The sequence below is a fragment of the Physcomitrium patens genome, chromosome 23 (genome assembly GCF_059467195.1).
Source record: "Physcomitrium patens ecotype Gransden chromosome 23, ASM5946719v1, whole genome shotgun sequence".
In the NCBI taxonomy this organism is placed as follows: domain Eukaryota; kingdom Viridiplantae; phylum Streptophyta; class Bryopsida; order Funariales; family Funariaceae; genus Physcomitrium; species Physcomitrium patens.
This window is the reverse complement of record NC_143432.1, coordinates 8,123,110-8,144,035: the sequence shown is the minus strand read 5'-3', so window position 1 is coordinate 8,144,035 and position 20,926 is coordinate 8,123,110. Positions and strand designations below refer to the sequence as shown.

The 20,926-nt window shown below is 36.1% G+C and overlaps 4 protein-coding genes across 5 annotated transcripts; 3 read left to right on the top strand and 1 right to left on the bottom strand.

Moving 5' to 3' along the window:
* The first annotated feature begins 579 nt into the window (after positions 1-579).
* Positions 580-3,209, top strand: LOC112276245 (chloroplastic import inner membrane translocase subunit TIM22-2). Its single transcript, XM_024507379.3, has 5 exons — positions 580-938; positions 1,544-1,608; positions 1,889-1,961; positions 2,077-2,130; positions 2,369-3,209. The coding sequence occupies exons 1-5, from the start codon at positions 728-730 to the stop codon at positions 2,632-2,634; spliced, it is 669 nt and encodes a 222-aa protein (XP_024363147.1). The 5' UTR covers positions 580-727; the 3' UTR covers positions 2,635-3,209.
* On the bottom strand, positions 2,660-5,585 carry LOC112275833 (uncharacterized). Of its 2 annotated transcripts, none has more exons than XM_024506511.2 (6): positions 5,327-5,585; positions 4,905-4,993; positions 4,388-4,465; positions 3,847-3,902; positions 3,525-3,629; positions 2,660-3,042 (listed from the first exon to the last, which is right to left on the bottom strand). In XM_024506511.2, exons 1-6 carry the CDS (start codon positions 5,442-5,444, stop codon positions 2,784-2,786), a joined length of 705 nt encoding a protein of 234 aa, XP_024362279.1. In that variant the 5' UTR covers positions 5,445-5,585; the 3' UTR covers positions 2,660-2,783. The 2 variants fall into 2 exon arrangements, with proteins under 2 accessions (XP_024362279.1, XP_073386804.1); XM_073530703.1 differs by having other exon boundaries at positions 4,905-4,996; positions 5,327-5,468.
* Positions 5,586-13,960: 8,375 nt separating this feature from the next.
* Positions 13,961-15,089, top strand: LOC112275884 (ATP synthase subunit delta, chloroplastic). The gene is made up of 2 exons (XM_024506601.3): positions 13,961-14,853; positions 14,993-15,089. The coding sequence occupies exon 1, from the start codon at positions 14,058-14,060 to the stop codon at positions 14,838-14,840; it is 783 nt and encodes a 260-aa protein (XP_024362369.1). The 5' UTR covers positions 13,961-14,057; the 3' UTR covers positions 14,841-14,853; positions 14,993-15,089.
* Positions 15,090-17,021: 1,932 nt separating this feature from the next.
* On the top strand, positions 17,022-19,787 carry LOC112275885 (phosphomannomutase). Its single transcript, XM_024506603.3, has 10 exons — positions 17,022-17,051; positions 17,202-17,315; positions 17,661-17,705; positions 17,893-17,959; positions 18,159-18,235; positions 18,355-18,446; positions 18,735-18,834; positions 18,978-19,073; positions 19,277-19,369; positions 19,508-19,787. The coding sequence occupies exons 2-10, from the start codon at positions 17,250-17,252 to the stop codon at positions 19,625-19,627; spliced, it is 756 nt and encodes a 251-aa protein (XP_024362371.1). The 5' UTR covers positions 17,022-17,051; positions 17,202-17,249; the 3' UTR covers positions 19,628-19,787.
* Positions 19,788-20,926: the final 1,139 nt, after the last annotated feature.

Genomic DNA, 20,926 nt, shown 5'->3' with positions numbered 1-20,926 from the left:
AGTAGCGGATTGACGAGCTCTGAATCAGACCTCACCGTCAACCTCACCAGCCTCATGTTGAATTGCATAAGCGGAGGTAACTGAGCATTCCTCATCAGTGTTTTCAGGACTTTGTACACAAGGCAGCATTCGGAGCGACCATGGGCTTGAGTCGATGTCGAACACCGACAGCGGCTCGAGATAATCTCCATGTCTAGAAACTTGCAAAAGCGGTGAATTAGCAAGAACACGATCTTTAAATAATGAAGTGTCTGTGTGTGTATTTTTGTCACGGCGTGGTGTGTTGTCTGGTCAATAAAGTCTAAATGCTGCGGGGCATGCAAATCTGTGCAGTCTCGGACCTGAAGGTCACCAGAACCTGATCAATGAGGTGCTGCTGCTGCTGAAGGCGACGACGAGAGTCCTTGCGAGGCAGTGAGTGGAAGCGCGATGCGGTAGATGTACAGAATCCGATCGCCATGAGGGGAAGATGGGTCCACAGACTTTTATTCATTCATCATTAACCAGGGCACTTGTCTTCCCCGTGGCTGATTCTTATCACCATCGCGCCAGCTTCAAGCCTCGTTGCAATTGCAACACACACACAGGGTAGAATAGATAGCTTTGCAAGGATTTTTTTTCTTTTTTTGGTTTTCGGAAGTGTGAGCGTGAAGTTAGTGTGAGGTTTGTTATTATTTTCTTTTCTCGTGGGGTTTTTTTGCGTGCGGCTACGTAGGGTTTGGTAGAGATGGCGATGGTGCCCAGTGGACGCGGGGACGAAGGTGTAGGAGGAGGCGAGTGGACTGATTCCGGCGATGGGTTCAATGATTCTTCTTCCTCTGCGTCTCCCGAGGCCGGGAACTGGAGCGCAGGCGGGCCGAATCACCCCACCTTTTGCTTCTTCAAGGGCGTTGCAGATGGGCTAGCGGGCGGGCTCATGGGGTCCGTGTTTGGATTCGGTAATTCATCGACAAAACTGGGTTGCGTGATCTCGTCATGTTGGTCTTTGCTGGTGTCTGAGTTGGTGGCTGCAGTATTGGCAAGACGGACATTGTTTGGTAATCATCATCTGAGAGTTGAAGCTTTGGAAGCTTCGACGTGCAACGTGTGCGTTGTGCAAAGAAGACGATGGGTTTGCCTTTAGAAGGAAGCTTTAGTCGATATCTGTGGCTTCAGTTTCGGGGGGTGTTGTGGATGATTTCAGGTGCATTAATCAGCGTTCTGTTAAGGAAGCCATGTAAATCTCCTTATCGAAGAGATTTTGTTCTTGTTAGGTTTTGACTCTGTGCCTATGTAGAGGAACGGCAGTGGTGGTTGGTTAGAGTCTCCTCACGATTTTTTACTTGTCTCTTCGATTCATGTTCATTAGTGGAGTTGAATTGCCGAATGGTAGTCCCCAAATTGGGTCCGCTTTAGGGTCCCTATTAGCTTTATGGTCATTTCAATAGGGGTTTAGCTTCTTTGAATGAAGACAGCAAGGATGCAATCTTCACGGAAATGCAATGTAATAGAACGTTGCATTCCAACGAGGCTTAACACTTGAATCGTGTTGGTATTGATGCAGGATCGGGTCTTTTTAAGAAGCAAGGCTTCAAAGGATCTCTGAGGGAGGGTGGCTCATCTGCCAAGGTTGTGGTCCTTGCCATTACCACTCATTGTGCAGTTTCTGAAAACCTATCTTCATCAGTTGTGTTAATTGCCGTGGTTAGCTTTTATGATAGTGTCATTTGGTAGTACGTGGAAGCTTTTGTACGTGGCTTGAGTAAGTTGTGCTCCAAGTTCTACTTTACACATTTCGAGTCTTGTATACGAGCATGCAAAGACTTAGGATCTTGGCTACTTCTTCTGCCTTTTTATTTTTTGTGAACCAATATTTCTGAGCGACTTTTGGTTCGCGTTGGTCCTGCAGACCTTTGCAATCCTATCGGGCGTGCACAGCATTGTATCGTGCTACTTGAAGAAAGTCCGCGGCAAGGAAGATGGTAAGCATTTCATGCATATGTACCAAGCCATGTGTCTCAATCCAGGTAGCGTTCTGTGGAACAATTCTTCGCAAATCCTGTGCTTAGAGTATATTGTGTTTGGGACTTGGCGCAGCTTGGAACGCTGGAATTGCTGGTTGCGCAACTGGTTTAGCACTAAGCACCCCTGGTATGTGTTTCTCTATTAAGTTGATGAATCTAACTAGGTTTGATGTGATTCCTGTGTGTATTTAAGCTGAGAGTGTTGCAGCAACTAAGTTGTTGATTTATGCTGGTAATTTATGGTTTCTAATTTATGATCGGGAGGGTTGCAACTTGTTGTGATGACACTTAATATAGGTATGGCAAAATGAAATGGCACAAATTGATTTCTGAGTTTATTTGGTCGCTCTTCATGTTTCCCTCAGGAACACCTCAAGCATTGGCGCAGAGCTGTCTTAGTTTCGGAGCCTTCTCCTTTCTTTTGGAATACATGAACCACACTAGGCCTGCCATAGCAGCAACCTCCTCTGAATCCCAATCCAGCCATCTTCCCCAAATCAACGTTAACAACCACCTTCACTTGCATTTCAATCTACCAGCTCTTCCTCCTTTCACCCTTCCTCCTTTAGCATTCCCGGGCGCATTATCTTTTCTGAACCAAGAGTTGGCGAACAGGACAAGGCCCTTGTAATTCGTGTACAGTCAACTCGTAATGTGTTGTAGCAGGAATTGTGGTTTTCATTTATGAAAAAGAAAAAGAAAAAAATCTAATTTACAGCATCTGTTTCTGGAATTTTTTGTCATGTTATCGGCAACCTGTGAATCGACCACAGATCAGTTTTACTTATCGGCTCTCCCTGACTTTGCTCGAGCAAGAACCGACGCTCCGATCGCATCTGGAGCCTCTGCGTTCCACATGCCATCTTTTGCAATGACATTTTTCTTGGCCATTTGATTAGCTGAAGGCGGTCCAGCCGCAGCTTGCTCACCAAGCTCATCTTTGCATGGAGGCTCTTGGGATTGGCAACCGCATGGATCGACTCTTTCAGTTTTGTCAAAGTCTTCTGGTGGCAAGGTGAAGCCGCATGGAGGCTCAGGCCTGCAACCAGTAGCAACTGTGATTAAAACTCTAGTGCAATGTATTTCACTGAGGGGTGTAGGAGACTCTCATGAAGAGCGCTTGAATGTAGAAGTATCGCTTAGTGTTTTGGACAAAATTTGGAAATGCAGTAATCCTCATGGAGGAGTCACTCGATCTTTTGTCAATCCCTCTTCATTGAACCCACTCAATCCTCAGTATTCCTCAAGAAAGGACTCCGAAATTCACATGCTGTTGTTTCGGAAAGCTCTCTTAGTAGAAGACAGTGTTGAGGCAACAAATTCAACTAATTGCAGTTAAGTGTTCCTAGTGCTTACAATTTCTTAACATCAACCCAAATCTACTTGGAGTTGAAACGAAAAAAGAAAATCACATTGCCTTTCTTAGGCGTGTAACTTCTATCCCGTTGCATGCAGAACGTCTCAGTGCGAAACAGAAAAATCTGTAGGCTTTAAGTGAGTCGTAGTAAAAGGTGAACTAACTCTTTCGTATTTGGTCCAAGTTCTTCCGGATAAGTGTCTTTGAGTGGGTTGTGCTGGAGCAGGTGGTCTGACACAAATTCACATGCAAGCTTTATGTTGCTTGGCCTACACAGGGAAGGATAAGTTTTAGATGTCACCCACAGTCTGGCATTCTCTTGACCTCCAAACAAAGATCCACTAACTCTTGTTTCAGTGGATCAATAATCGAGAATGAAGCAGGTAAATGTTTGCGCTCAGCTCCAAGTTTAGAAGTTTACTGCAGTATTAGCTTTCTGCTGTTGCCTCTCTGTATATTGTATACTGGTCATTCATAGAAACTTACCTTTTAGCTACAAGCGCATTTAAGGCTTGTATAAGAAGTGGTGCAATGTTCTTTTCCTGGTGTATCATAACCACACAATAAGAAAAAATTTACTTAATACACACACAGATATATATATATATATATATATATAAGTGTGTGTGTTTTACAATAATATTAGTTTTTAATGATTAAGTTGGCAAACTTGACCAAATTTTTGGAATCCAACTGTTCAAATTGCCTTCTAAATAAGATTAAATTCATTGATGAGTTTCAACAAAGGAGTTGTTCAAACTTATTAAACATGTGACATATGAATTAAGTATTCTGAAAGTGGTGTTCAAGATGAATCTTTCCTTTTATTTTAAAACAAAGTTGTAAATTGACTTCTCAAACTCAAATTTAGTAAGATGTATAAGATCTACTTAATCACATTTCTACTGTATAAAAACCCATTTCATTTTGAGAGAATGAAACGTGGAAATTTTCGAAACATACCGAACATAATTTAAAAACTAAAATCTTAAATAGTGTAAATAGAGAGATAAAGAAGGGATCATACCAGCCATAACTGAATTGGAATTGCTTTCTCTTCAATTTTTTGTTGTAGGGCATGAGCCGTTTCAATAGATTCTATACCCTACACAATTTTAATTTTGTAGAGAATAATCTCCATTTACTTACATGTATTTTATTTGTGTATGTATTAGCATTTTCTATGAATAAAGTGATTTAAAATAATAAAATAAAAACATGTAATTTTTTTTTTCTCTAAAGATGAGACTGCCTACTCAAATGGAGCACCAAAGCAAAGCGTCCATTTTTTTTTAGGTTTTGAGTATTTCTTCACTTTCCATACATTTATCATGGAAACCAAAAACTTTGAGATTTATTTGTGGCTGAATGTATTTTTTTAATTAAAAAAATGCAACTTTCAATTATGCAACCAAATGTTTATTCAATTATTATGTATCACTACAATCATAAATTGTTACAATCTGTGGTCACATTAAAGTTTTATTACATCAGGGTGGTTGCACTAAAGCCAAGAGTTTGCAAAGGAAGATGAAAAATCTCACTTGAATTGGATCATCATACCACATTGCTTCATATTTTGCTACATCCGGAACTCTTGTGAAGAAGGGCTCTGGTGGAACTGATTTAATGACTTCTACATCAAAAACCATCACCAAAAAATTTAATGTCTTTATCCAAAAGTCAAAACAAATATATCAAAATACAAAAACACAATAAAATTAATAAAGGAAAGAAATATCAACACTTAAGTGCAAGTGTGTGTATGTATGTATGTATGTATATATATGTATATATATATATATATATATATATATATATTCCACAATTCCCCACAAAATTACATTTTTATTTTCATTCAATTTCTATTTTGTTCGGGTTTTGTCACCAAACCCTTTATAAAAAAACAAACTTTGTTATAAATAAACCAAGATGGAAATTGGGTCACCGAGTAATATTTGCTTACAAGGTTTCAAAACAGCAAGTTCTGCATTTAATCTTTTGGGCTCCTCCTCCTCCATGCTAAGCACCCCACATGGATCCTTTGTAAACTCATCAAACTTTCTGTAATCAAACTCCTCCATTTCTCGATGATCAATGAGGCTAAGCCTCTCACTCACTCAATAAGAAGATCAAATCCAAATGCATAACCCTAGTGTTTTAAGCATCAATGAGAAAGCACAATTGATTGATTCCTTATTTTATATTAGTCTTTTAATTCATGTAAACTCTTTGGGCATCAAGATGGTTGCAATGTGATTGCAAATTGATTGGTTACAAAGCATAAAATTTTGGTTGAGACTTGGTTTTGTGGGTGAGTTCATTGTCATGTGAAGTTTGGATGTTTCCAATAAAACCATGATAGATGAGGTCTGTATTTCTTGTAATCACGCTTTGTAATCAACACATGCAACCTGAAAATGAATGGAAAAGTTTCTTAGTTTGGTTTAGTTTGGTTTTTTTTACTTTTTTACTTTTTTACTTTTTTTTAATCACATGATAAATAGTTAGGATTATTTGCATATGGTTTTTCATCCCTTATCAAAATGATAGATTATTTCAACCATTTTAGGAGTTATTTTTGCAACTCTTGTTTTTTAATGTAAGACTAGTTGAAACTTGATCCAGTTTGTTTGTTTGTTTGTTTGTTTGTTTTGATCTCTTTCTTTCTTACTAAATTATTAAGAGATATTTGTTTGTTCTGAAAATACCCAAAATGGTCTCAAATAACATGCATTAAACTATGCATTAGTAATCTTTTACCAATAACAAATTAACATTATCTTTGTTAATCCTGAAATTTGAGTAATTAACAACCATCCAAGTAAAAGAACAATCTATTTTCATCATCACTACAAGGGAAAACGCATGACACAACCTAAAAAAACTAATATTGTATTTTATAAATATAAATATAAATATATAAATCAACTTATTAAAAAAATTGTCACAGTTTTCAACTGTGCGAAGGTAAATAGTTGCTAATATGGCTATATATGGAAAAGAAAATCATAAATAATATATTGGTGTACTACTGTATGAACTCTGTGACAAAATTTCTTCTTCAAATTGAAAAGAAAAAATATCAATACTATTTATCAGTAGAAACTTAACAGTGCTTTTAAAAGCTAAGCTTCACTGTCAAATGCTAATCTACAAATATTTGTTTCAAATTATTTTCATTTTTACTTTAAAAACACAAGTCAGTACTTGAATATTTGTAAAGCATGATAACCAGAAACATTGTACACATGTAAACATACTCAAAGACATGTTGAGAGTTTTTAAGTAATAAAATTTAATTCATACTTTCAATAGGTTTTATACAACTAAATAGTATTTAAGGTGCAATATATTACAATATAAATGTGTATACTTCTTGTAAATCGAATTCGATTTAAAAAAGAAAATTTACCCATAAATTTTATTCCTTGAATAATTTTAAATTTATAAATGGTACACAAGAATCTAATCCTTTAGAATTTCTAAAATTTGATTTGTAAACCAGAAAGAAAAAAAAGCTGGAAATATGATGTGAAAATTTTCAATAAGAAATTGAAAACATTTTCAAATATTTTCATGCTTACAATAACAAATTAAAATAAATTTGAAGAAAATTACTGTTTTCAGTAGATATCATAACGATTAAGTTGTGACAAGATTGAATATCAGGGTCAAGAGATTAATAAGACAAAAGAAAATAAAAAAAATTTATGATTGAAAATATTTTATTTATTTTAAAAAATTGCTCTAAACCTAACAAAAAAATTTAATAATAATGTGTGAGTCTTTAAAAAAACAAATATGTGATGCTTATAGGTAAGATATACAATAAAATATTAAAAAAGCTCTTTTATAGTCACCTTACACCTTTCATAATATCTTTCAGAATATTTTTAGACTATGATTCAATTTTTTTTTAATTTTTATTTTAGCATTATGCATTTTAAAATTTATAATTTAGTATTAATGGAAAATTTTAATTTTTTTTAAATACGTAATTTTAAGAATTTTATTGTATTTTTTACTTCAATTATTGTATATAGTATTTAAGCTAATTTATTTCTAATTATTAAATAATAATAAAATCCTTTTTTGAATTAAATTTTTAATAAAATATTATCTTGTGAAATTACTAATAAATAATATCTTAAAGATTAATCATTAATTTTTTGTGGGTTGTAGAATTCATCATATATTTATGTATGATGTTGTAAATGTAGGAGAATGTTAAATAGATGCATGCTTTTACTAAATCAATCCACCCTTGATGAAAAATATGGTAATCATAATGAATGTGGCTGATTTTTATTGGTTGCAAAACCAATTGTGGAAAAGTAAATATAGAGGTCATTTATTATTTTTCATGATGATTAGAATGGGTGGATCAATCTAGTAAAAACTTAGGTCTTTTAAATATTTTTCTAAATTTAATGTCGGCTTTTAATAAAAGTGTCATGCATCATACAAAGAATTAACTTTTAGGAATGTATTAGTGAAACATCATTCCTATATAGACAACCTTTAAAAATAAAAGCACATAAAATTTTATTATAATTGTAAAAAAATAAATCTTATTCGACAAATTCGTCATCCCTACCTACATTCTTCTCATTGCTAATTTCATTATGATTTATTGGATATTGCACACTTACTAAAAAAAACTCTATAAATATTATATTTATAGACTATGTGGATAATTACTTGATTAAACATCCACAATTTTTGTATTTTGGATTGATGTCTTTGTCTTCTAATTTGAATCCTAAAATATCTCTATATTTTGAACTTTTAGACGGTTGTCCACAAATCCAAATTGGTGCAAGATCAAAGACTCCCCCTACAATGTTGAAATCAAATGCATCAATTTCTTGCTTCAAATTAACTTGCTAGTGAGAGAATAAGCTCTTTCACATTTTTTTTAAAATTCTAGTAAAGAAATTTTATATGTCTATACTTTGAAATTCCAATTTTTTTTTATTTTTTTATTTTTTTTCAATGGAATTAGAAGCAATGAGAATGAGTTTGCATTGCCACTAATATTAGTGAAAGTTTGTCACCTAAAGCTTTAAAGTTCTCATGAAGGCATGCACACAAGTTCTAGAATAGTTGATAGAGATCATATCTTTTTACAATATGATATTATTGAAAGCTCCATCTTTTGGCTTTTATACAATCTTTATAGAAAGTCAAAAGACAATCAAAGATTTTGTAAAAGTCAAAAGATTCATAAAATAATTTTATATATTTCATATCTTCTTAAATATTAGAAATTAGAATAAATATTTTAGTTGAGATTTTAATATTATAAATACTTGCTACTTCTACAATCTAGTTAAAAATATTGTAACCTATCATGTACCAAGGTGAACAAGTGTACACCAAAAATACATAATAACTATATTATTAAAAGATGGTGTTAGTTGAAGGTTGTTGTAAAAACCTTATATTTCATTAATTGCATGATGGTATATTCAGATATCTACAATTAAAGAAATAAATCAAAGACAAAAATTCTTGCTAATAGGCAACCAATTAAAGCTATGTTGGACATTGTTGACCTTAGTTTTGAGATGGTAAAAAAGATGTTTCGTCCAAAATAATCACCAAAGTTAAGAGGATGAAAGTTAAAAAGAATATGATCAAAAAACATATAGATGCAGTTTTTTAATCTAGTTATTATCTTAAAGAGTTGTTAATCCAAAATTTGGAAATTTTAGAAGAATTGGTTTTTATTTAAATTTGTTATACACTTATATGCCCTCTAACTAATTATGTTGACAAAGTGTTTTTTTTTTTTTAAGGAAATTACTTCATTGTTATATTCTAAATCAATTTATTCTATTCAGAGTTTTGATTTTTTAAGTCAGTTCAAAACAGTTAGTTGATTTAACCAAGACATTGGTGCTTGATTAGACACATATATACTTGCTGATATTAGATGAAATAATAAGTGTAAGAATATTGTCACTAATACAAATCATACATATAGAGGTTACTTATGCATAGTCATTTATAGCCCATGCATGTTGAAAATAGATATGGATTAGTTATGTTGCCATCCAAACCATACATGACAATCTTTTGTTATACAACTTTTACGTAGAAAACTCCAATTGTTGAGATTCTTTGAACAAGTGTGTCTTTGAGGATGTGTGTTAATTGAGTCCCACAATAAGTTTTTACTTGGATCTACATTATTTATTGTCTAGACCTTATTAATCTCAGTATATCTATTTTTCAAACTTTATTATTTTATATATGTCTATTATCTGCATCATATTGTTTGGAGTCTAATGCAATGCTAATCAAACAAGTTAATATACATTATTATTAAAAAAAAAATTATGACATCAAAATTGATAAAATAGCAAGTTTATGTAAGTCTTTTTATACTAAAATTATTAATGAGATTGCTAAAGAATATTTTTAAAACTTTGTCAATCTTTCCATTACATTTACAAGACAAAGAAGTAAGATTTTAAAATGTAGTTTTGTGCCTATTTTCTAGTCTGTTGTTACCTTGTTACTAATTATTTTTGCACTAGAGAAGTATTAGATGTTCTTCTTGCATGTAATGAATATTTCATCTACCAATAATTTTTTTATTTTTTATTTTTTATGAGTGGTTGGAAAGAATTGCATTATAGATAAGCCTCAGAGCGAGTAGAGAGGTATTTTAGAGAATTCATTCTTCATTATTGATTGATTTATTTCACAAATTTGAAACTAGCTTTGATAAATTCCATTTTTAGTATGATTCCAAATACCAAAGTACACTTGGAATTTGGCATATGAAAAAGAATGATCTTTTAAATGTAAAATCTATCATTACAATAAGTGATTGATTTGATGAATTCATAACAAACGTAGCAGGCATTATACTACAAGATGAAGAACACATATAAAACTATTTTGATCAATATTAAAGAATTGGAAGTCCTACCTACGTAAAAATACCTAAAAAATATATAGCTAAATATTTTTTAAAAAAAATAGGGGCTTAAATTAAGAACTTTCTTAATTTGGGCTACATTACAATATTTGACATTAAAAAAAGGCATAAATTAGTCAAGGTGTGGATAAAGGTCTCAATATTATGTATGATAAATTAGAACTTGAAAATTCTCAAGAAAAACATGCTATTACCTAAAAAGTTCTGATATAGAAATTACACCTATTTAATAAATAGAAAATAAACTATTTTAGAATGAGGTGTTTTTGAGAATGTCTCATTTTTCATTGAGTCAAATATAATTATGTCTCATTCTTTATTATGCATTTTCAATCAAATTGTAAGATTTTAATCATTGGAATGTTCCAACAAATACTCGAGCAATGTTGCAAATTTTAATTCTTTAACAATATAGATCAATGCACAAATATGTTATCAAAAATACTTAGCATACATTGCCTTCATGTCTTCAAGCAAATTAACAATGAAAAATAAAATCTTGATGTAACAAACTTTCACTAGCATTGGTAGCTATATAAATTGATACTTATGGTTTCCAGTTATTTAACAAACAATGATAACTGGAAACTATAAATATATATCTACAAGAACTTTGTATTAGAATTTTAGAAAGGCTTGGAAACTTCTCTTTTCATTAATAAGTTAATGTGAAGCAACTAATTTTTGTGATAGATTCTATTATTGTAAGCAAAACCTTTGATATGACACCAATCCACACTAATAGACGACCTTCTATAAGTTTGCCATGTAGAGACGTTTTTGGATTTGAATTGGTAGATGAGGACATTAATTCAAGGTGTAAAAGGTGCAAACATTGTAGCCATGTTGCTACCTACAATATCTTCTTTAACATGTTTGTAAATCTTATACAGAAAGTGTGTAAAATCTAAGAAATGGTATTAATATTTGCAATGAAAGTAATGTAGGCAAGACTTATAGATTTAGTAGATGATATTTGTAATTGAAAAAAAAAAAAAAAACAAAACAAAACAAAAAAGAATGTACGAATAAATAAATAAATAAGCTTTCTATAATTTTATATAAAAATACTACCAATATTAGGAAGTAATGTCTTGTTAACACATAGGTAATTTTTTCCTACTACATTCATATCTTTATTGTAGAAATGCATAGTTGTTATTAAAAACTTAACTTACATGTATCCATTATTATCATTGATAAGCAAACAAACTATTAAGAGGCCATAACCATAAAGATCTTAAGTTTTTTATGTGTTTTAAAAAGTGAGTTTCAGATCTATTACTTTGTGATATCCTACTTTTGAAAATAATTAATAATATATAAACATTGATTATGTCGATAGATTTTTGTGCGTATTTTTATTTTTTATTTCAAAGAACAAAAGTGAAAATACTGTTTTATAGGGTAGCAATATTGGTTTTAAAAGAAATATAGAAATTAAATCATAATACTTGAAGCAACTATAATATAGAGTGTGCACCTTTTAAATTTATTTTTTGGATTTATCAATTGAAAAATTATTATTTTTTATGCTTAATATTCATAAATTAATGCCTATATTTAAATATTAAAAAATTAAGGATATTATTTTACCAAATAAAATAAAATTAATAATATCACTATTTTTATATAATAAATAATTTAATATATGCATATATTTAAAAACCACAAATTATTTAAAAAGATTAAAATAAACAAATAATAATAAGAATAAAATTACTTTGATCTTTTTCATAATAATTTTAATTAAAAAAGACCATATACAAGTTTTTAAAGGAATACAAGGTTAATGGGCCAAGTATCTAAGTTGCAAGATGCTTTTGTAGTAGCATTTTAGAGGTAAAAAGCTTCCTAGAAAAGATATTGCAATTTTATTACACACCAATAGATCTAATTTTCTTACATATGTATAATTCTTCATTTAGATATCATTTATTAACTTTATTTTATTAGCTTCTATTTAATTTAATTTTTTTATGATTACTTGAGTAAAATAAGTATTTATGGTATTTTTTATTATAGATTTATTATGTGCCAATAGAAATTATAATAATAATCACTATTGTATGTATTTTAAAGATTCATATGTGGTGTCATTGATCCTATAATACTTTCTTATTAATTCTATAATAAATAGTTGGATAGACTTTGTTAATTTCTTATTATAAATAATTAAGTCATTATTTTTAGATATATTTATTATTAAATACAAAAAAGAATTATAATATAAGTTAATCTTGAAAAAAATTATCTTTCTTATATTATTTGTTAATATCTCTATAGTTTTTAGTATTTATGGTAAATAAGTAAAAAAATTAAATAAAAAATACTATTTTGCACTAAAAACCATTAAATAAGGGGATTATAATGATGTAACTTCTTTAGTGATAAGGAAGATAGCAATTATATTGAAGTATCAAAATCTTAGTTTCAATTGCAGTGCCTCCCTACAATTGCCGATTTCAAGGTTTATGATTGGAATTGAAGCAATTAAGATTGTACTTGATGAAAATAATTATATATATATATATATATATATATATATACATACATATACATTTGTATAATTATTACTATATACAATAATCATAAGAAAAATAAACCACTTCACTTTGTCCTACTACCCTCCTAATTTAAGACCAAATTATTACAAAAACTAAATAAATAAATAAAATTTACATAAATACATATAGAGATGATTTATAAATCAACACCATTCAACAAATTATCATTTATAAGAAATTGAGTCTTAACAAAGAATTGGGTCTCCTAATTATTCCTCACCCTAATAACCAACAAGAAGGGATAAAACCCTTACCTAAATAAACAATTTCACATTTCAAATGTAAGAACATGTATTATATAAAGGACCTCTTCTATATAATTAGGATGCCACTTAAAACCAAACAAACAATGCAAAGATCCATTCCAAGAACTTTTGCTCTTACAAATGAGGTCCTTCAAACTACAAAGGATCCACATATGGTAATGCTCTATTTCCTACAATATAATAGCAAAAGAATGATGCCCATTACCGTGTCAAAGAAAAGTAATAATAGTGACTAAAAAGTGGAAGAAATGGGGAGAGGGGGGATGATGAACACCAGAACGCAGGAACGAGAGAAGCGGCGTCAAAGCTCACTCACTCACTCCTTGCCTGACTTCCCCGTTTTATTTCCTTCACTTTCCTTCCTTCCAGTGAGTGATAAGGTGGGACCTGGCCATGGATAAGCAAACTGCTTGCTAGTGTCGCAACCAGCGACGGAGTGGACGAATGGAATGCAGAGAAACGAAAGAAAGACAGAAAGAAGGAAAGACAGAAAGAAAGGAGGAGGGAGCGTTGTGGCCACGAAATGTGAGGAAGTAGCAGAAACGGAGAGGGAGGGACAGACTTCGGCATCTGCATCGCAACAACGTTGTTGCGAAGAGAAAGGAGTGAGGAAAGGAAAGGGAGAAGGAAAGGAGAGGCGGGTGCCATATCCTCCACCTTATCTTCACGGCCACCATCCATTGGGAGGAGGAGAGGTGGGGCGGGGCATTACCCCGGCGCATCCCTGCCGGCTGCTGCTGCGGCTGCTTTGTGGCTGGATTGCTTCCTATTCTTCTCGCCCACATCCCGACTTCGCACCCACAGTCAGCGTTGCAGGTTTCTCGAGCTCGCGATTCCCACTCGCTCGACTCCGCTCTCTCTCGACCCCTACTGCGTATTCGTGTTCTTTGACCGGAGCGTCTGACGGACATGGAGGCCCTACAGCAATCCGTGGCGAATGCCAGAGCGGCCGTGGTGCCCGTCGCGTCCGCAACCGGTGTGCCCACCTCGCAGGTTTCGCAGGTGAAAATGAGCTTCGTTTCGGGAAGTGGGTCGGCGTTCCGTGGTAATGCGTTGGTCGCTTCGGTGTCCAAGACCTTGTCGGCGTCTTCTTCCTCTAGCCCCAGCCGGGCCGTCGTGGTGGCAAAGACGGAGACTGCCGCTGGTGGGTACGCTGAGGCTTTGGCGGACCTGTCGCAGGCTACCAACACCTTGGATACGATTAACAAGGACATGGAGGCGTTGGGCGAGCTGATGACTAACGAGACTCTGTATGACTTTTTGGTGTCGCCTGTGATTGATGGTGACAAGAAGAAGAGCATTCTCAAGACTGTAGCTGAGGATGCTAAGTTTAGCGACGTCACCCTCAACTTCCTCAACCTCTTGGTCGATAAGAAGCGGATCGACCTCATCAAGGAAGTCACCAAGGAATTTGAGGTCATTTACAACGAGTTGACGGATACCCAGGTGGCCACTGTTATCTCGGCTGTGAAGATTGAGAAGCCGCAGCTCGCCCTCATCGCCAAGAAGATCCAGAGTTTGTGTGGTGCGAAGAATGTGAGGATTAAGAATGTCTTGGACCCTACCTTGATCGCTGGGTTTATTGTGCAATACGGTAAGGACGGCTCCCGCTACATCGACATGAGCGTCAAGGGGCAACTCGACAAGCTGGCGTCCCAGTTCGCCGCTGCGGAGCAGTCGGCCACTGCATAAAATCCATCGTTAGGTTCGATCATTCTGCCCTCCTGTGAGGTTTGATCAATGTAGGGCTTGTAAACTGCTGTCGCTCCGTTACTGATGGGAGAAGGGAATGCATACCTTTTTTTTGGGTTTCTCGTTGACGACTGTGTGATTGTAATCTGCAGAGAGAAACCCTTCTCATTCGGATTGTAGACTATGTACATCATTTTTACGATAATTCAATGAGCCGGTCTTAAGATCAAGGTTGCAAAATTCGTCTCGTATGATTGACTTCCTCTGGGAATTGTCTTCCTTCTCTGTTCAACCTTTACCCCAGTGGACGCAACCCACACTTCTGACCCAAGTGACTGTTGAATTTCCTTTGCTGTCAACGAATACAAGTTACTAGATTCCACTTCTACACAGGGTAGGGTTCACTCACTTGCATTTTATTGCCTCTAACAAAAGGCCTCGTGTGTCTCTTCCTAGAGTTTTAGGGGTCCTACTGTCACCATGAGTTTCCGACCTTTCGGCAGTCACGGAATGGTTGTGAATACCTTGCCTCTGCTTCTATATTCTTACTCCAATCTACAAGTGGTGTGTATAGCACATGTTTGGTCACTTTTGGATTAGAAAGCATGCTGCAGCAGTTGAGATATGCATGTCTCTGAAGCTGAAATTGTAGTACTAAGAATTCTGCACGCATTAGTCAGAATATATAGCACTTGCAACCTTTCTGATAAGAGTTGAAATTTGCTTTTGAGAAGTAATTTTACCTATCATCCACAAATCACCTGCAGTCCTATTCTCCACAGTTCAATGCCTTCTCCCATTGCTAGATAAATTATTTTGGCCCCTGCCGGAGCGTACCTGAACTCGTATCTTCGAACTTGCAAGCCATCACAGTAGAATGGTATAATATCCTCACTTCCATCTCTTCAACTTCTGCAGTAGGCAAATTCTCCATCTCCTGATTTCGTCAGTTCGCTGAAACCAGCAATGGGAAGAGAGCATCAGCAGGGTTGTGCGAATCACTTCATCGCATTGTCAGTACCAGAGTAACTCGAGTATAATCCTTCCATTGTAATCAACTCAAAATTGGTTGCGAAACTTCATACATTGTCTCGTAGAGCACTGAACAATGGATAAAACATGAAACATTTCTATTCATCACAGCTCATTTGGCAAAAATCTGCACACGAGAATTTCTGCATCCAAAATGAAATCTTGCATTTCCCGAGCTACCGATTTCCAAGCAAGTTCTCGACGGTCTTTCAATCGATAATTATTTTGAAATTATAGATAAGGTTCAAAGTAACAGTGTAGTACACTGTTGGAATTAAGTGTACAGACAACATTAGAGCTGTCACCTGAGTTACTGGAGAAAAAGCGAAAGACAGAACACCATGAACTTGATATTTTTTAAATGAAACAAAACAAAACCAGAATGTTAAAGTGAGATACCTAACCTAGCTTCAGTAATGTCAACACGGTACGCGAAAATGTAAAAGAATTCAACTTTGAAGTCTCTATTCGTGTTCAGGGAACATTTGAGTGTTATAATCGTTGAGCACAGCAATTACGCAGCCTCAAATTCCAAATAGCACCCATGGAATTCAATTAGCACAAAAGACTTCTAAACAACGCGTAGTTTGTTGTGACTTCAACACATTATTGTTTTGCCCCCATTAAATATCAGTAGTTCGGTGTGCAATTTATAGTTACTATCTTAACAGAGTTGCAAGCAAGATCGGTGTTAAAATGCGAGTTGATTGTTTGAATATCATAGTTGATGTAAAAGATCAAACATGACCGAAACTCCGTTTTTCCTCAAATAATCTAATCACCATGCGAAGATGGCGGACAACCGATTAGAAGACTGATAGTGAATTAAGGAAATATAGGGTTCCTCCGCTGCTGCCATGCGAGGCCCGTGGGATGCCGATTCCCATGGTCACCGAACAAACAGAATTGAAAGCACAGGCCACACGAAGGCAACATGGCGCCACTGGAAAATTGCATCAGGGCTGCAATAATGCACAGAAACACTCGCATCGTCGTCCCCTTTCGTGCCCCGAAGACGAAATGCATGATTGGATGGGTAGGAGGGAAGTCGTGACTGGCGTGATGATCGAGGACCCCACTAGACGCTTCTGAATCCGTGTTACTGTATTAGTCCGTGCCTGCGTCTCACGTAAACCCTCCATTGTTCATCCGGACTCAGTCCAGCCCTGTCAGAGCCCGGTGAGTACTCCGTGGAGCTGATGTGGTGTTGGCGTCTGGCTGCGGGAGCCTCGGTGGTATTTCAGCGTTGAGGGAGTGTTTCCTTTCTGAGATTGTGTAGAAGATTTTGGTTGTGAGGGGGTTTGTGGGTCTTGTCGTATTGTGCCGCAGAGGAGTCGAAGAGAGCGAGCGAGCGAGGAGGAGAGACCGGAGGGAGAGATGGGACGGAAGGAGGGTGTGATTGCGCTCTTCGATGTGGATGGCACCCTCACGCCTCCTCGGAAGGTGAACAATCTGCCAGGAATGCTTCAAGTCCTTTTGTGCTAGGTTTGGAGGATTACTGTAGAGTCTTAAGATCTGAGCGTTGTCTTTTCGGATCGTCTCGTACCCTGCTTGCTCAGTTTCTGTCGATTTGTTGCAAATTGGTGCAATTTTTTCTTTTTTGTGACTTGGTTCCTGAGATCTGTGTTTCTGGGCCTTTTCGGAATGGGTTCGTCAACCTGTGGGAGCAATGTGGTCGGAGGAGGCAATGTGATGGGGAATAGCCTAGCTTGTCGTTTTAGTGTGCCAATTTATCCAGATCCAACTCAATTCACGATACTTTTTTTTTTGTTGGGGTTTGTGTAACAGGAGGTGTCAGCGGACATGCTCCAGTTTCTCCAGGACTTACGTCAGGTATGTATCACTACCCATATGTCAGGGTATGCGATGGCTCATCATAGTGAATTATGAAGTTGCAATGTCGTAGTTCCCGCATAGTGCATTGAAGCGATACACGGCATTAACGCTAGATCTACTCACAGTTTTCCTCTACTTTTGCTCCGTGCTAATGTTACTCTTCTATCTGCTGGCTTGTGTACAGGTGGTCACCATAGGTGTTGTGGGAGGTTCGGATCTCGTCAAGATCTCAGAACAACTTGGGAAAACTGGTACAGTTCAACTATTTTTGTATCCTTTCATTGTTAACTTTGGTAGAAGACAGTGCTTTCCTTTGGCCTATGTTGCCATTGTGGTACGTGGTTTTCTATGCATGACTTTTGTGATATCTTTGATGAATGTCCAAACTGGTATTGCTTAAGTGTGATGTTGGACGTGGAGTTCATTTCATTTACATATTTTTCCCTGCAGCTGTTACGGATTACGACTACGTTTTTTCTGAGAATGGGTTGGTTGCCCACAAGGCGGGAAAGCTTATCGGAAGCCAGGTGATTAAGAGTCGCTTTTCCTCTCATCTCTTTACGTAGGTGCCAGGTTGACTTCGGAACTGCCCATTTGAGTTCATGGTGCAACTACTTAAGTCAAATCTGTGAACGTGGGGTGACAGAGTCTGAAGTCACACTTGGGAGAGGCAAAGTTGAAAGAATTCATCAACTTTGTGCTTCACTACATTGCTGATCTTGATATCCCCATTAAGAGGTGAGCGGAAGTCACTTTGTAGCTTCTCTAGCCAGCATTGCTGTATAGTACTAAATTGTTTGTCCCTTACCTCGTCCATTTTTTTAGCAGACCAGTGTAGATCAGGCCTGCTCTTAAGCTTGGCACGCCAAGCCCGATCATAGCTATAAATTGCTTGTTTCAGTGTTAATAGTTTTAAAATGTGAGGAGAATGCCTCTGTCATCAGCGTTGATGTGTGTTTCTGAACTTCTGGCTCGCAAGCTTTAAGCTTAGAGACTATTTAACACCAGCATTGTTTGCAATGACAGGGGAACTTTCGTCGAGTTTCGCATGGGTATGCTCAATGTTTCTCCAATCGGCCGCAACTGCAGCCAAGAAGAGCGTGACGAGTTTGAGCGTTATGATAAGGTAATCTTTGCTTTGTTAAACAGGTTAATTTGTGCGATCCCGTCAGCTCTTAGTGGCCTGTGTGCTTGTTTTATTGTCTGATCTGTTGCAACTGAAATAGTTTCTGAAGTAGCCGATAACCGTGCAACTTTTTTTTATTCCAGATCCACAACGTGAGGAAGCAGTTCGTGGATATCCTCAAGGAGAAGTTTGCGGACTACAGCTTGACATTCTCCATTGGTGGTCAAATCAGTTTCGATGTGAGTTGAAACTTTTTCCGTTGGATTTGCAAGCTTGGTTTATTCTAAGTTGCTCATTTTCGTACGTGCCACCTTTATGCCATTCTAGAGGCACTGTCTGTCAGGTCTTAAATTTAGGAAAGACTTCACTGGTCAAAGATAGTTGCGCAAAGCTCCGTACGATTGTATTAACAATCTTAAACCCGAATGTTCTTTCGACTTAGGTGTTTCCCAAGGGATGGGATAAGACATTCTGCCTGCAATTCGTTGAGAACGAATTCTCCGAGATCCATTTCTTTGGTGACAAAACCTACCAGGTACACATTTTTCTTTTAAGTCATCCCTCTCTTAATACTCTAGGATTCAGTTTGTGACTTGGAACATTAGTGTAATCGTTCTACTCGTAGTAGTTTGATTTGCTCCCTAATCTATTTTGCATTTCCATCTCTTTCTAGGGTGGCAACGACCACGAAATCTTTGAGTCCGAGAAGACCATCGGTCACACTGTGACTAGTCCTGAAGACACAATTAGACAGTGCTCCGAGCTTTTTCTGTCTTGCAGCATTCCGAGTTAAATTATGTCTTAGCAAACTGAGCCATTAGCGAGCAGCAGGCCTATTTGGCAGTTCTGTTTCCACTGTAGCTTACAAGCCTTGTCTGCTCATTTGCAGTCTCCTTCGATGATTGTATTCTTTGAGTTATTGTGTTCAAATAAAGCATGTAGTCATATGCAAACCTCGCTTGCCGCTTAGTCAAATACACATGCATGCATTTCTTTGTTGATACTTCTGCGTGAACATACATGCAATACTGTTGTTAAATCACGCAGATGTGCGTGTCTGCGAACTAGTTGTGCCTTACCTACTTGACCAATCCTGAATTTAACTTGTGCAAGAACAAAAAAAGTTCATTGCAGATTCCCTTCACTCATAAAAGTGGAAGCACAATTGCCTCTGGGAGTTTGTGATTCGTCTTACAATCGAAGCAACATGGCACGAAGAGTTTACGGCGGTTAAAGCAAAGGACAGGATGGTAATAAGTACTCTGCATCCATCGAGCTTGTTGGCGCCACGATCTCAGCCACAATGGTCATAACGTTGATCATGCTTAAGAGCAGAACCCCTATTTTCACACGACGAAAATGAAAAGACACAGCATAGCGGCTCGACCAACACGATCTAGCTTTTGGCCTTTCTTCCCTTATGAAATATATATATATATATACATAAGCTTTACAGGCCAAGATGACAGATGCACTCTCCATACCGCTGACGTCACATACCTTGATTTCTGCCACGATGAGGAATTCGGCACAGCTGCATAGAACTTAATATTTTTCTTCAATCATTCTCCTCAGTTCTGTGAGTGAGCAAGATGACGTTGGATAGAATCAAGTGCGCCCCACAAAGTGCAGAATCAGAGCCGCCTCGAAACCACAAATCTTCCCGCATCCTTGCTACAGTTCAGACGGCGATCACATTTTCATACTGCATCATCAGTCAATGATGGACCCCATCGGCACTTTCACCAGTCAATGGAGCTGAATTCACGGAGTATCACAATCGCAATCCGCACTCCACCCACTCCAGGTCCAACATGATGAAACCCATCGATCCCAATCTTCCTTCGAACTACTTTGGACGTCACACTCAATTGTTCCGCTTTCCCTGTGTCGTTATACAACGATTCATAGAAAGGCAACCAAAAAGTATTCTCCTGGCATACCAGGTTTTGTACATTATGATGCAAAGGTGTTGCCCCTACTACCTCTTGACACCTCCAATGGATTATTTGATAAAATTGTAAACAAGCTTACATATACATAAGAAACTCACATACATACATTAATTAGACAAAAATACAAGACATTTTTA